This window comes from Lipotes vexillifer, unplaced genomic scaffold, assembly GCF_000442215.2.
Source record: "Lipotes vexillifer unplaced genomic scaffold, Lipotes_vexillifer_v1.1 scaffold1457, whole genome shotgun sequence".
In the NCBI taxonomy this organism is placed as follows: Eukaryota; Metazoa; Chordata; class Mammalia; order Artiodactyla; family Lipotidae; genus Lipotes; species Lipotes vexillifer.
Window position 1 is genome coordinate 167,051 of NW_006784622.1, and position 16,804 is coordinate 183,854.

The 16,804-nt window shown below is 36.7% G+C and overlaps 1 protein-coding gene across 5 annotated transcripts in view; it reads right to left on the minus strand.

The window, feature by feature from the left end:
• The window catches only part of DLG2 (discs large MAGUK scaffold protein 2), a 1,040,068-nt gene that overhangs the window by 26,171 nt on the left and 997,093 nt on the right, over positions 1–16,804 (minus strand). For 2 of the 5 annotated variants that reach the window (XM_007456971.1, XM_007456972.1), the window contains exon 16: positions 390–489. The exons of the other annotated variants lie outside the window; for them this stretch is intronic. In XM_007456971.1, the coding sequence (XP_007457033.1) occupies positions 390–489 (100 nt within the window). The remainder of the gene's footprint in view (positions 1–389; positions 490–16,804) is intronic. 5 annotated transcript variants of the gene reach the window in all.

Sequence of the window (16,804 nt, forward strand, 5' to 3'; positions counted from 1 at the left end):
ACTCCCAGTTAGCTAGCATTCCAAAACAATATACGTGGCAATGGAATCTAATATTTCTGTCCAGAAAAGAATTTGTCTCGAGCCCTTGGAGAGTTGCATGATAGAAACGCGAACCAGACCCAGTCCTGGTCACAGATAAAGGCTGTTTGGAAGCAAAGTCCCTGCTTCCTCAGGTCCCTCTCCAATGCGTTCTGCAAAGAAGAGCTCCATCCAGGGAAGGATCCAGACTGCAGCCAAACACTGGTCACAGTAGTAAGCCCTGACCTGCCTGCCTGCCATGTTTGTTTGCCTAGGCGTGTGGCGTGGGGGAGCCTACATCATGCGTGTTGCCCGTGAAGGATTTTTTTCTCTTGTGTTGCAGGTGACATTCTCTTCGAGAATCTACTTACGTTCGGGATCACTGGTTTCCTGCTCACTCTGCTCCTTGTTCTTGTAGAATGGGAATTTTCGTGAAAAGATGAAGCTCTTTTTACGCTTGTCATTGAATGACTGTGAAGGAGAAAAGGCATGGGGCAAAAACAGGGGACGTCTAATTGTTGTCACACTCATGCTGACAAAACAACTAGTTTGTAAAAGCAGAGAGAGCTGTAGTGACGCAAGTGGATAGTCTAAAGGGGTGTGGGAGGGTCCCTAAAGGCAGACTTTAGTTTCCAGGAGTGTAAATTCTGAAAAATGACACCTTGGAAAAACTGTCTCCTAATTAAAAGGCAGGTAAATGACAATGGGGGAAATGAATATTAAATTGGAAGTAGAAGACCCTCTGTCCGCCTCTGTAACTTGCTAGTTCATCACCTTAGACAGGTAACTCAATCTCTTTGAACCTCAGTATCTACTTCATCTGCATACTGAGGATGATGACAGCAGCTCTTAGGTTGTGAGACCCATGTAAGGCAGTATAAACATAAAGTGCTATACAAATGTCATCTTTATAATCATCATTATCATCAGGTAGAAAAGACTTTACTAGAGATGCTAGACACATCAGTGTCTAGATCTCTTTTTAAATAACTGGAATTTGAGTTACTTTAGCTTGAATTTAATTAAAACCTCAGAGATGTGTGTGGATTTATGATATATGATGATTTAGTTCCCACACAGATATATGATAATTACAGTATTATATTTTCATTCAAAAGAGATTTTAAAGATAATTGAGCTCCAAGTCCTCACTTGTAGACAGGGGGCCAGAGGCACAGAGAGGCTGAGTCCCTTGCCAATATCACAGAGCTAGCTGGTGACAGTCAAGGCACCATCAACCAAAATCTATTAAAACTGCTGCTAAAGAGGTATTAACTTGATATTCACTCAAGCAAGGGAGATATAACGGCCATTTATCTATATTCTGATATGACAAGAAATAATGGAAGAAGCGCTGTCCTTAAAAATGTAAACCACCCCATTAGCTTAAATGAGGTGGAATTTAAAATAATACAGATAGACATAACAGAATACCTGTATCAGAACTTATTCATTCAAGTAAATATCAGATGCTTGCCTAAAAGACTTCTTAAGAAAAAATCATTTATTCCCACTGTTGCTGTTATGTAAATGCTATCTGGGGTTCTTCTTTGGGAAACGCGTTCTTAATCATTTTATAGGCTATAAAGCCATGCAAGTCTTGGTAATTTCATATTGACATATCATTTTAAAAACATGTTTTGCCAGCTTATTTGACTGACTTGGCTCTGAGGGTCTCTCTCCAAGCAACAAGATTTGTTACCACACAGGTATTAGTGTGCCAAAGACTGAAGGTAATTTGACAAGGGGTATTCTAAAACGGTTTTAGCAATGACAGCTGATAGGAATAAATGCAGAGATAGCAAGGTGACTACTTGGAAAAAACAGCACTTGTTTGGATATTTTGGCCCATTGGTGGGAATCAGTTATGTGCTCTTACGAATTTGATGCTTGACAAAATGGTATAAATAACTTATTTTCTTTGTATACTCATGCACTCCTATATCTAATATCCATTTTGGTAGTCATGTTCATTTAGGAAATATTAAAGTATTAAAATATTGGCGCTGTCATTCAGTAATTCATTACTTTTTTAGTTACTAGGAAATTTCACCAGTCAGTTGAGCTTAATTTTATGTACCATTAAGAAGGCTTTAAGAAAACCAATAAATCATATATTTAATAAATCCTGAAATTAGGGGACACATTTTGTACTTCATATTCAAGAACCAGAAACACATTCTCAGGGAAAAAAAGAAGTATCACTTCAGAATTTATTACTCTGCTGACAGCACTTGTGTTCAATATAGTTTTATCATAATTTGTAATTGAGGGATTGGTGTCCAAAGACAAGGCTGGGAACTACCCCCCAGATTTTCCCAGTTAAAAAATGGTAAGTTCTTAAAGGAACATTAAATATTCTTGCATCACTCCAGTTTCATGCCACTTTTACATTTCAAGCATATTTAACTTCAGTAACTGAAAATAAAAGAAAAAAAATATCATGTAAGAATTAATGACATGTGATATTGCAAGATATGTTAGACATTTAACTTCAACGTTACGGATGGCTTGTCATGCAAAAAAAAAACCACTTACATATTTTCATGCAAATACAAAACAATGCCAGGAGGAATAAAGCCTGGGGTTAAAATGTAGACATGAACGCACAATGTGGAGGCCTTTGAGAGCCACATGGGGCCGCATGCAAACCACATCGTTTAAATTGTCTCTTGGGGTCAAAGGAAAATGAAAATGTGTTGTTTGTGATTCATTCTTTTATCTTTTCAAAGCAAGGACTGTAATGTGTTAACATTTCCCGAGTATGAAAATGTTGTGTATCATGAGTCATCTGACTGGGACATCATAATATTTAGCACCACACTTTTTAAAAGAACAGAAAATGCATAATAATTCCTCAAAAATAAAATTATCTAACATAGCAGTCTATTACCGAAAGCCACTTTGTACTGGAGTTAAAGAAAAGGTAATGGAATCATTCACTGGTGGTCACATTGCCTTACATTTATGGACACAAAACCAAATCACAACTTCCCTTCACACGCACAGATTTAAAAGTCACACATTTAAGGTCTTAGTTAAACATTTCAACTAGAAGAGGTTATATGTGGTTTATGGTGCTCTAATCTAGTCTTTATTTTGTTAGACATGCGTAATACCATTATATAAGCTTTTGTTTTCATTGCTGTTAATTTTTTCTTTTAATTTAGAAAAGAAAAATCTGTTACACGAGTGTTAGGTGAGAATAATAAATCAGCACTTTTACTATTCGTGGAACACATGTTCTAAAGCAACTGAAGGCTAACCTACAGCTCTATTAATCATACTTGATCAGTGCTGTTTTCCTCTACATTACAGTATCTTAAATTCCAATCCATTGTCTTCATGGCAGAAAACTTCTCTGAGCAGAGATTTTGAAAATACCGATCACACGTGGCAAGTGGAAAGCTGGCATATCTAAGAATTCCATTGTGGAATTTGACCTGGACTATTGAGTTCTTATGAACAAAAATGGTAAAGACAGCAAGTAACATTTGCTGAGCACTTATTATGTGGCAGGCTTGGCTCTAAAGGCTCTGCATATGCGAATCTCCACACTAACTTCATGAGGTTGGTACCATCATTATTCTCATATTACAGATGAGGAAACTAAAGTTTACAAATCTTCTGTTACTTGCCCAGAGTCACACAGTTGGTGAGCAGTGAAGTTAGAATCTGAATTTGCAAATATTCCTGGTTGCAAATATTGCTGTTCTTAGAGCAGGAAAAGTTTCCGTAACTCAAGCCTATTTCAAGTTTATATTTCAAATCATTAGCATCTGACTTCCTTAAGTGACACTGTAATCTGTCTTCTTTCCCACAGCTTCACTGCTTGGCAATTATTTATTTAAGCCATCAGATGCTATTGGCTTCAACAATATTTTTGTGGGATATCCTGCTACAATTTTTTGAGACCCTTTCATGTTTTTGAGGGTTCTGTTCTATTGTACTTGTTTTTAAATAATGTACAAAAATAAAGTAAAAATATTTCAGTGGGACAGGTTATGAATGGCTTTTAAAAGGTAAGTGCCCATGAGGGGGCAAATCTATAGACAAAGTAGATTAGTGGTTGGTTGGGGCTGAGTGAGGGTAGGGGGTACAGAGAATGGGAAGTGACAGCTAATGGGTATAGTTTTAGTTTTAGGAGAGACGAAAATGTTCTAAAATTAGATTGTGGTGATGGTTGCATAACCCTACCAATATACTAAACAACACTGAATTGGACACTTTAAGTCTGTGAATTGTATACTATGTGAATTATATCTCAATAAGGTCTTAAAAAACAAAAATACCCCTCTCCCTAACCTCCACACTATGGAATGAAAGCAAACAATCACAGCATGTTTTAAATTTTACTTGGTGTAAATATTTTTTATCTTTAATTGAATGAGAGGAAACCTCCCTCCACAACACTTGCAATCAATCAGATACACATGCCTTGTTTATCTGATTCTGTTGTGTCTCTGTTAAATGAATACCTTTCATGTTGTGACAGACATTAGAACACTCATTCCAGGAGTCAGCATATTATTACTGTCACTCAGAAGTCACCAAGTTGTTAGGTCAAATGGCACGAAATTGTGCAGCCTGACCCCAGAATGTAATGGCGTCGGTGAACTGGTTTAAGGTAAAATACATGCTTCATGAAGAAAAGAAACAAAACAAAAAACTCAAATTGCTCCTTCTCCCACTCAAATCCCATGTTTTTAAAGACACGTGAGGGAATCTTGATGTGTTTGTATCCTTTTCGTTCAGAAAACTTTAAAACGAGGGGCATTTTAAAGTTTTTCTTCTTCGTGTTCTAATTTTTCAAGCTTCAAATGTTTCATAGTTCTAAAAAGTCACATTCAAGATATGAATGTTCTCTGGGCAGAATTTGATTTAAATGTATACTGAGCTCATATACACCTTTTTCTGTGACCTCTTTTATCTCTTATAAATGTTTCTTTCCTCTTCATTCTTGTCTCTCCTCCTCTAAAATAATTGTGTTCCCTTTGGAAGGTTGTTACTATAAGTTTGGGCCACCACTTTGTATCATACACATCATGTTTTCAGACAGAAAAAAAGAGAAGTTTAAAACAAGAGAGGTCCAAAAACAAGTAACAATGAAACAAAGAGGTTGTTAAAGGAAAGACAATAGTTGGCCTGAAATATGTCTGTTTTAGAAACGTGTCTGAATGGATGTGTGTCTATAACAGTGTCCCTATAAATGTGTCTGTAACAGTGTCCCAGGGTTCTATTTGCAAGGCTAATGAATGAATGCATCCAGGCATTGAGCATCAATGGCTGGTAGCATCACACACACAAAAAGACAATCAGATGAATGTGCTTCCTGATGCGAAAACAAAATATTACCACAAAGTAGTTCTGTAAACCTCTACTCTCAAAAGAAAAGGAAAGAAAACCCTCCTTTGCCAATGAGTCTGAATCTAACCAAACCTCTAGATCCAACTACCAGTTTACAGAAATAAAGAGGACAGAGAAACCTGCTAAATTATACTACAAAGAAAATCTGGAGCAAACTCTATAAGACAAATGACCTGGTTTCTTAAATATAAAAATGGAAACAAAACAAACAAAAAAATGGGGGAAAACATATAAACCAGAAGAGAACTAAGAGGGATCAACCAATTGCAATAGATTTCACTTCTGGTTCAAGCAAAGAAATTGTATAATAAAGAAACAGAAAAGCATTTATGATATTTATGAGTCAATTTAAGACCTGAAATTCATGGAATATTAATCCAATAATTATTAATTTTTAAGTGTAATAAATGGCATTGTGGTCATGCCATATTTAAGTAGTTACAGTTGAAATGATTTAACGCATTGAATTTGCTTCAAAAAAATATGGGAGAAACATAGTACTCTGACTACTTACCCTCAGAATATATTCTAAAGATAGAATTGTAAAGAAATTTTGAACTTCACTTAGGAGGCTTATTGTTGGTTGAATTCTGAAACTATTTGGTATGTGAGTAATGAGCAAGTGAGTAAAACACACTGATGTTGTGAAACAATGTTATTCTTCTGAAAGAAGGGTAAGGTACAATCATGGAATGAGGTAAGGAGAGGAAAAATCTTATGATGGTAAATAGTAATTAGAAGCATCTGATATAAATTTATGATTTTTTTCTAAACAAATTTATTTTTCTTTCTCTGCCCATTAAAGGAGGCTAGATGTAATGATATCCCAGAAGCAAAAAGCACACCTGGTGCTCAGATTTTGTTTTCTAAATGCCATTTCCTACAAAAAAGAGCTAGGTTTTTTTTTTTGAGAAATGGCTGATTCCATGAGCAGGTAAAGTAAAAGGTAAGTCTGAAACATTTTGTTGGACTGGAAAGTAAAAAGTACTAAACATAAACACAAAAATAACACAAAAGTTAGAAAACCTAGAACTAATGATGGCATGTCAAAAGGACACCAAAGCCAGTTTAAAAGGGATCACACCAGCCAAATCTAGACAAGTTGAATACTAAAATGAATAATGACAGAAATGGAGTATAACACATTGAATTAAAAAAGAAAATGGTAAGTCCATAAAGATCACCCAAAATACCTAAATTAAATAATTAATAATGGGGAAAGAGAAAGTTCTCTTATGTAGAATGCTAATAACTATAGAAGAAATAATAAAGTTAGGAAATCACCATTTTTTGACTACCATAATAATAATTAATTCAGGCAAGAATCATCAGTGGTTAATAAAACTATTGATTAAAAATTTGTTGGGGAACAGGATACATTATCTTCTTTTTTTTTTTTCATTTCTAATTTTATTGATTTGAGTCCTCTCCCTCTTTTTCTTGATGGGTCTGGCTAAAGGTTTATCAATTTCGTTTATCTTCTCAAAGAACCAGCTTTTAGTTTTACTGATCTTTGCTATTGTTTTCTTTGTTTCTATTTCATTTATTTCTGCTCTGATCCTTATGATTTCTTTCCTTCTACTAACTTTGGGTTTTGTTTGTTTTTCTTTCTCTAGTTCCTTTAGGTGTAAGGTTAGATAGTTTATTTGAGATTTCTTTTGTTTCCTGAGGTAGGATGGTATTGCTATAAACTTTCCTCTTAGAACTGCTTTTGCTGCATCCCATAGGTTTTGGGTCATCGTGTTTTTGTTGTCATTTGTCTTTATGTATTTTTTGATTGCCTCTTTGATTTCTTCAGTGATGTCTTGGTTATTTAGTAACGTATTGTTTAGCCTCCATGTGTTTGTGTTTTTTATGGTTTTTTCCCTGTAATTTATTTCTAATCTCATAGTGTTGTGGTCAGAAAAGATGCTTGATATGATTTCAACTTTCTTAAATTTACCAAGGCTTGATTTGTGACCCAAGATATGATCTATCCTGGAGAATGTTCTGTGTGCATTTGAGAAGAAAGTGTAATCTGTTCTTTTTGGATGGAATGTCCTACAAATATCCATTAAATCTATCCATCTAAAGCTTGTGTTTCCTTATTAATTTTCTGTCTGGATGATCTGTCCATTGGTGTAAGTGAGGTGTTAAAGTCCCCCACTATTATTGTGTTACTGTCGATTTCTTCTTTTATAGCTGTTAGCATTTGCCTTATGTACTGAGGTGCTCCTATGTTGGGTGCATATATATTTGTAATTGTTATATCTTCCTCTTGGATTGAACCCTTGATCATTATGTAGTGTCCTTCCTTGCCTCTTGTAACATTCTTTATTTTAAAGTCTATTTTACCTGATATGAGTATTGCTACTCCAGCTTTCTTTCTTTCTTTTTTTTTGCGGTACGCAGGGCTCTCACTGCTGTGGCCTCTCCCGCTGCGGAGCACAGGCTCTGGACGTGCAGGCCCAGCGGCCATGGCCCACGGGCCCAGCTGCTCTGTGGCACGTGGGATCCTCCAGGACCGGGGCACGAACCCACGTCCCCTGCATCGGCAGGCGGACTCCCAACCACTGCGCCACCAGGGAAGCCCTCCAGCTTTCTTTTGATTTCCATTTGCATGGAAAATCTTTTTCCATCCCCTCACTTTCAGTCTGTATGTGTCCCTAGGTCTGAAGTGGGTCTCTTGTAGACAGCATATATGTGGGTCTTGTTTTTGTATCCATTCAATGAGCCTGTGACTTTTGGCTGGAGCATTAAATCCATTCACATTTAAGGTAATTATCCATATGTATGTTCCTATTAGCGTTTTCTTAATTGTTTTGGGTTTGTTTTTGTAGGTCCTTTCCTTCTCTTGTGTTTCCCACTTGGAGAAGTTCCTTTAGCACTTGTTGTAGAGCTGGTTTGGTAGTGCTGAATTCTCTTAGCTTTTGCTTGTCTGTAAAGCTTTTGATTTCTCCGTCGAATCTGAATGAGATCCTTGCTGGGTAGAGTAATCTGGGTTGTAGGTTCTTCCCTTTCATCACTTTAAATATATCATGCCATTCCCTTCTGGCTTGTAGAGTTTCTGCTGAGAAATCAGCTGTTAATCTTATGGGAGTTCCCTTGTATGTTATCTGTCGTTTTTCCCTTGTTGTTTTTAATAATTTTTCTTTGTCTTTAATTTTTGTCAATTTGACTACTATATGTCTCAGCATGTTTCTCCTTGGGTTTATCCTGCCTGGGGCTCTCTGCGCTTCCTGGACTTGGCTGGCTATTTCCATTCCCATGTTAGGGAAGTTTTTGACTATAATGTCTTCAAATATTTTCTTGGGCCCTTTCTCTCTCTCTTCTCCTTCTGGGACCCCTATAATGTGAATGTGGGTGTCTTTAATGTTGTCCCAGAGATCCCTTAGGCTGTCTTCATTTCTTTTCATTCTTTTTTTGTTGTTCTATTCTGCGGCAGTGATCTCCACCATTCTGTCTTCCAGGTCACTTATCCGTTCTTCTGCCTCAGTTATTCCGCTATTGATTCCTTCTAGTGTAGTTTGCATTTCAGTTATTGTATTGTTCATCTGTTTGTTTGTTCTTTAATCTTTCTAGGTCTTTGTTAAACATTTCTTGCATCTTCTCGATCTCTGCCTCCATTCTTTTTCCGAGGTCCTGGATCATCTTCACTATCATTATTCTGAATTCTTTTTCTGGAAGGTTGCCTATCTCCACTTCATTTAGTTGTTTTTCTGGGGTTTTATCTTGTTCTTTTATCTGGTACATAGTCCTCTGCCTTTTCATTTTGTCTATCTTTCTGTGAATGTGGTTTTCATTCCACAGGCTGCAGGACTGCAGTTCTTCTTGCTTCTGCTGTATGTCCTCTCTGGACACTTATCTTCTAACAGATTAATCATTAAAAAGGTGGGTAAGGGCTTCCCTGGTGGTGCAGTGGTTAAGAATCCGCCTGCCAATGCAGGGGGCATGGGTTCAAGCCCTGGTCCAGGAAGATCCCACATGTCACGGAGCAACTAAGCCTGTGTGCCACAACTACCAAGCCTGCGCACCACAACTACCAAAGCCTGTGCACCTAGAATCTGTGCTCCACAACAAGAGAAGCCACTGCAATGAGAAGCCTGCGCACTGCAATGAGGAGTAGCCCCTGCCCGCTGCAGCTGGAGAGAGCTCGCGTGCAGCAATGAAGACCCAACACAGCCAAAAAAAAAAAAAAAGTGGGTAAAAGTGCCTTTATGGTGGAGTAATCTGGCAGATACCACCTTAACCAAGTGATCAAACTTAGCATCACAATATTGTGGGATAACCTGACACCATGTGCCTCCTGATGGAAAGCACTGAGAAGTATACAGTATCACTGATATAATATCCTTGCCAAAAATGCATTAGATGAAGCTAACCATGAAGAGATAATCAGCAAATTAAAATTAAGAAACATCCTCTTAATCCTTTTATGTCACTATCATAAAAAACAGAAAAGGCTAAAGAACCATTCTAGATTAAAGGAGATTAAGGAAATAGGACAAATGAATTGCAATGTGCGATCCTGGATTGAATTCTGGATTAGAACAACAACAACAGGCCATAATTTCTACAATGTCCTCTCGAAATAGTTCAGGGGAGATTATCTATCTATCTATTTATCTATAAATATCTCATATTTCAGAACATACAAAACAAGACTGACCATGAGTTGGTAATTGTTGAAGCTAATAAGTACACAGGTTCATAATTCTATTCTTTCTACATTTTTGTAAGCTTGAAAATTTTCATAATAATGAACTCTGTCTCTTAACTTATACCATACACCAAAATTTTCTAGAGATAGATTGCAGACCTAATTCTAAAAGCCTGAAGTATACAATTTCTAGAAGAAAACAGAATATACTTGTAATCTGAGGAAGGCAAAGATTTTGTGGATAAAACATAAAAGTACTAATGGTAAATTTTAAAAAATGGTAAACTGGATTTCATCATTAAAAACTTTTGCTTTTCAAAAGAGGTCATTAAGAAAATAAAAAACCAAGCCACAAACTGGGAAACAGTGTTTAAAATACATATATCTGAGAAAGGATTTTTATTCAGAATATTTAAAAACTCCTACAACTGAACAATAAAAAGCAAAAACATACAATAAAAAATGGGCAAAAGACTCAACTGGATATTTAACATAAGATATGCAAATGGTCAGTAAGCATGTGAGAAACATCATTAATCATCAGAGAAATTAAAGCCAAAGCAAGATACCACTCCATACCCACTAGAGTGGCTGAAAGTAAAAAGACTGACAAGGGCTTCCCTAGTGGCGCAGTGGTTGAGAGTCCGCCTGCCGACACAGGGGACGCAGGTTTGTGCCCCGGTCTGGGAGGATCCCACATGCCGCGAAGCGGCTGGGCCCATGAGCCATGGCCGCTGAGCCTGTGCATCCGGAGCCTGTGCTCCGCAATGGGAGAGGCCACAACAGTGAGAGGCCCACATACCGCAAAACAAAAACAAAAACAAAAAGACTGACAATATTAGGTGTTGGTAAGGATGTGAAGCAACTGGAACTCTCATATGAATTGTTAGTGGGAATGCAAAATGGTATAGCCACTTTGAAAACACTTGGACAGTTTCTTGTAAAGTTTATCATACAGCTAACCTATGATTCAACAATTCACCCTTAGATGTTTACTCAAGAGAAAAACATGCCCACAAAAAGGTGTGTATAAGAATGTTCATAATTCCCCAAATGGGAATTCTAATGTCCATCAACAGGTAAATTGGTAAACTGTGATATACTGATACACACAACATATTGCTATTGCTACTCAGCAATATAAAGGATTGAACTACCAATATAAGCAACAACATGGATGAATCTCAAAAGCATTATGCTGAGTCATAGAAGGCAGACACAAAAGAGTATGTATGTATGATTCCAATTATAAGAAGTTCTACAACAGGCAAAACTAAGATATGGTGGTAGAAATCAAATTCATTGTTGAAAAGTGAGAAACTGTGTCTTTATCATGACTAGAACCACAACACTTCCCCAAAATACATTTCTAGCCTAGGCTACTCTCCTAAATATATATAGGTATATCTTCTTGTTTTTTAATTGAAGTATAGTTGACTTATAGGTATATATTCTATATCTTGACTTGGGTGCTGGTTATAGAAACCCTTCCCCCTTTGTCCATCTCATGAACACTGACTCATTTTTAAGGTTATATGCTCAGATGTTCTACCCAAGGCTGTCACAGTGAATCTACTCCTTTTTACATAGCTCTCTCCTACTGCATTATGATCTCAGAGCAGGCACCACATCCCTTTCATTTCTGTATGTAGGATCTAGAGAAGGTAGGTACTCAAATATTTGTCAAATGAATGCATGAACTGAAGTGCTAAGGGATGATTCTCACTGGGAATATGGGGAGAAACTTTTGGCAAAAAAGAAGAAAAAGAAGGAAGAGAAGGAATATAAGAAACATCTGGAGAAAAGGGGGAGAAGTAATGGAAGAAAAAGAACCATGGCCAAATGAATAATGTTTGTTTTTTTTAATTGTATTTCTTGGCAGTTATCTCTCAGAATCTGTTTTTCTCATAATTCTATGCTCAATGATCTGATCTAGTTGCTGTTTATTATTAGTAATAAAAATGTGCTGGCTCAGCTATTTGCTTGTTTAATCTCTGAGCCTCAGTTGTGAATATTTAAATGTGATAATGTATAAAAAGCTATTATCATAGTGCCTGGCATTTATTAAAGCTCAATAAATAGGAGTCAATTATTTTAATGGTGACATATCATTAGAGAGTATTTGGAAGCATCAGCTTTAATGAATGCTTAACAATGGAATGAAATTAGAAATCTATAACGAAATAGAAATTTAGAAAATCCCCAAATATGTGGACATTAAAAAAAAAGAAAATACTATCCTAACTAACCAATGGGTCAAAGAAGAAATTATAAGGAAACTAGAAAAGACTTCGATATGAATGAGAATAAAGACACAGATACCAAAACTTATGGCAGCTAAAGCAATATTTAGAGGAAAACTTATAGCTATAATATTAAATATTATAGCTATAATTTTAAAAAAGATCTCAAATCAGAAGTCTAACCTTCCACCTTAAGGCACTGGAAAAAAGACCAAGCTAAGCCTAAAGCAAGCAGAAAAAGGCAAATAATAAAGATTAGAGCAGAAATTAATGAACTATAGAGAAGAGAAAAACAACAGAGAGAAATCAACAAAACCGAAAGTTAGTTCTTTGAAAAGATTAACAAATTGATAACCGTTAGACTGGCTAAGAAAAAAAGAGAGAAGACTCATTACTAAAATAAGGAATAAAAGAGGAGATATCATTACTGACCCTACAGAAATAAAAAGAATTATAAAGAAATACCATGATCAGTTGTATACCAGTAAATTAGACAATTTAGATGGACAAATGAAATGAACAAATTCCTAGAAAGACACAAATTACCAAAACTGACTCAAGAAGAAAAATAACTCTGAACAGATTTATAACAAATAAATAGGTTAAATTAGTAATTTGAAAAACTAGCCACAAAGAAAAGCCCAGGCCTAGCTGGCTTCACTGGTGAATTCTACTAAACATTTAAAAAAGAATAAATATCAACTCTTCTCAAACTTCTAAAAGACAGAACTCATTCTATATGGCACCATTACCAGACACCAAAATTAGAAAATATATCACAATAAATAAAAACTACAAACCAATACATCTTATAAGCATAATAACAACTTAATATTTCATCAAATGGATTTACCACAATTGGCTTAAACATTCCTATATTACTGGATACTTCTGTAGTTTCCCATTTTTAAGTACTCTATGTTGCAATGAATATAACATTTTTTGTATTTCAAATTATTTCCTTGGGATAGATTTCTAGAAGTTGAATTATTGAGTTAAAAATTATGGATAGCTAAAAAAAATCTGACACATGCCAAACTACTTTCAAAATGATCTGTACTAACTGACATCTCCTCTAGCAACCATTTATTCTTAACTTATAATTGGTCCCAATGATGTGTCCTGTCTGCTTTTTTTTCTCCCCTTCTAACACCCCCTACACAATCCTAATTACCCCATTGCAATGTAAGGCTTCTATGAGAAAGGTACATTTTAAGTCTGTTAGCCAAGGGCAAGATTTATTTAATGAAGTTGAAAGAGAACACTGATACATCCCACAACTGGGAAATTAAGCTCTGTTTTTTTAATTATCAAATTCTCTGCTTGAAGAGTAACTTTTCTAAGAGAAATTATTTGTCACAGAAGTGTAAACTTCACATTAAAATCTGAAGCTACCAGACAATAAAAATTACTATGAAAATAATATATTTACAATTCAGGGCATCATACCCAGAGACATACTGAAATAACTGGTCAAACTATTATTCTTGAGTAGTTCATGAGTATTGTACCAGTACTACTACAATCAAACGAAAAGTAAGACTTTGATCTATTACTGTAGACAGTATTCTCTAAATGACCTGAAGACTCTTTCAAACTTGCTCCTGATTTTTTTTTTTTGCGAGGTTGGGGTAAGGAGGTTATCATTCTGGATATAGAACTCTGGTGCTAGTTCTAGTCTAAATCTATTTGTTAAGATTCAAAGTATTCCTGCATGGATGTGGACATGACCTCAAACTGGGAGAATCAAAGTATCAGAGAATCAAACATCAGAGACGGTGCTGTTGTACTGAGTTGTCTATAACGGAGCTTCTTCCACAGTCCATCCCATCTTGCAAACCTGAAACTTTGTGTGGTCCCCGGGCCATAGCTACAGTTGTTGGAAAAAGTAAAAATGGCTTTCTTCAAGTTCATTGTAGCTGATGGAACCTTCATGCTGCTGTTAGTTATGGGGTCACTCATTCATTTATTTATTCACTTTACTTATTAATACATTTCTGATTTTCACTATTCACTTTATTCATTAATAAATTTATTTAGTGAATGGCTACTATGTCCTTTTATGTGCCAAGCCCTCTGCTGAGCCCTTAGCAATTTGGTCTTCACTTAAATAGATATTGATATTTGTGACTAGTGCAAAGGATGATAACATTCAGTAATGCATTCTGACAATGTGGCATTTTCTTTGTCAATTCGTGCATCATTTTGTGTAGTAGACTCCATAGGAAATTGCCAAGCTATGTGATTCCGATTAGTTGCTTCAGAATTCTAGAATTGTCCAGCATTTTGGCATTAAGCCACACAATACTAATGGCTTATGCAACAACCCACAGGATCTGAAACCAAAGCAAAACTAAGCAAAAAACCCCAAAACTTGCATTTTCAACTTTACTCATTTTCAAGATGTTCTCATCAATGGGACACATTGGAATGATTTTTAAATCTCATGTATTAGACAGAAAAATGGGGAACAGAATAGTTGAATGGATCAGATATGTTGGTCACACTGTTAATTTCTTGATTTTTCCGTTAATGGTTTTTTGCCCTTTCTTTCCTCCCTCCTTCCCTTCCTTTCCTTTGATTGCTATTTGCTACAACTCAAAGGTTCTAGTCAAAGCCTAGAGGGTTAAGCCTACAAGATGTGGCTGTCAGGACATAATTGACCACAAGCAAGTGCCCGCTGGAAAAGCTCTAGGAGTCACAGATGGGGGTCCAATCAGCTGATTGGTGTTGGATGGGAAGAATGCCCTTCAGGAGCCAGAGAAGCCAACAAGCATCCATGCAGAGTTGAGAAACAGACTGAGGAGCAGGAGGAGACCTGGGTTTCCACTGTGACTTGGGTAAGTCACCTCCTATCTCTGGGCTGTTTCTCCATCTGAAGAACAAGGTGCTCGGACCAGCTGATCGCTGAGGTTTCTTTCAATCTCGATCAGTCACAGAATCTGAAACCTCATTCAAGGTCAAGTTAAAGAAATTCCGTTTTTCTTCTTTCTGTTTTAGCATTCTCTAAATACACTGATAATTGAGAGGCTTCTTCTATTCCTATGATTTTTTTTGTTCTCCAAAATCTGGAGTTTTACTAAATAGCTGATAACATCCTAACCTGAATGAAATCCCATTTATTTATATTTAATGAACCTTACCTGAGCACCCACAAGGTTGTTCGGCTTATTCTCTATTATACTCCTCTCCCTCCTCGTCACACAGATTCATCCGGTTTGCAATCTGAGTTCTCTAACTGCCTTATTGAAGTTAGTTTTATGTTTCATCTTCAGTCTAACTCTGTAATGATGAGGCTCTTGTCTTAAAGTTTTCTTTTGCACTTCCCCCAGTGCCCCAGAACAACATGTGGAACAAAATCGGTAACAGGGACTTGCTAATCATAATAGCATTTTCCTCCCTAATATTTGTTAAATGCTTACCCACAGGGGAAGTACTTTTCTAAGTGATTTACATGGGTTAACTATTCTAAGTGCTTTTCACTAATTATCAACTATTTTGTGTCCACATTTTACATACAAGGAGACTGAGGTACAGAGCAGTTGGTCACTTGCTCAGGGTTTACACAACTGTGAGTCATCAGCCAGGTTTCATACCCAAGCAGTTGGTTCCAGAGTTGAGCCCTTAACCACTATGCAATACTGCCTTTCTGTGATTGCTTGCCAAGATTCCAAGTATGCATTCCACCCTGCTTTTAGCACATAGGCACTTTAGCCATTGTTGAGAACTTCTCCAGGCAAATTACTTTCTGCGGAATTTTATACTTTATCTCTGAAACATAATCTCTGGTACTTTATTCTTTTCAAATGGTTTATGCAATGAGATTTCTGTGATGGGTCCCCTAGGGTCAATGATAACACTGAATGTTTTCTACTATTATGAAAATAATATGCTCATTTGCAGGGAGGACGCCACTTCTCAATTTCATTTCTTCATTCCTACGAATGCCAGTTCTGAAACTTTCCCAAGGGCTCCTCTTCTTTTTGTAATCCCTCAGGCCAGTCCTCACTGGCTGGTTCTACACACCTACCCTGGAGGTGATGTAACACCATGAGGCCAGCAGGGAAGCTGTAAGCTGATTTACCGTTACCTGTGTGAGGAGAAGACCCTCACTCAAATCAATATATTGATTTACACTAATAGAAAGTAACAGAACACTGTCTTTCCTCCTGTTTCCACTGCTGTCTGTCCAAGCACTTCTGAAGCTATTCATCTCTCATGAACCTTTCCTGAGAGAAGGCTTTCCTAACTACTCCAGGTTCCTTTACATTAGACAGTTACATCCACTTATTCATACACCAAATATATGCTGAGCACATGTATAAGCCAGGTGCTGAGTTAGGAACTGGAGCTGCAATAAACTTTCAAGGACCTCACAATTCAGTAACAGAGAGATTCCTAAGTTACTAATACAGTGTGACAGTGTGTGCACAGTACTGAAGAGGCATCAGGAAGGCAGAGTAAGTTCTGCTCTGGAAGGGAGCAAGAGGTGAACTGTGAACTAGATATTGAAGAATGATCATCATTCACCATGTGG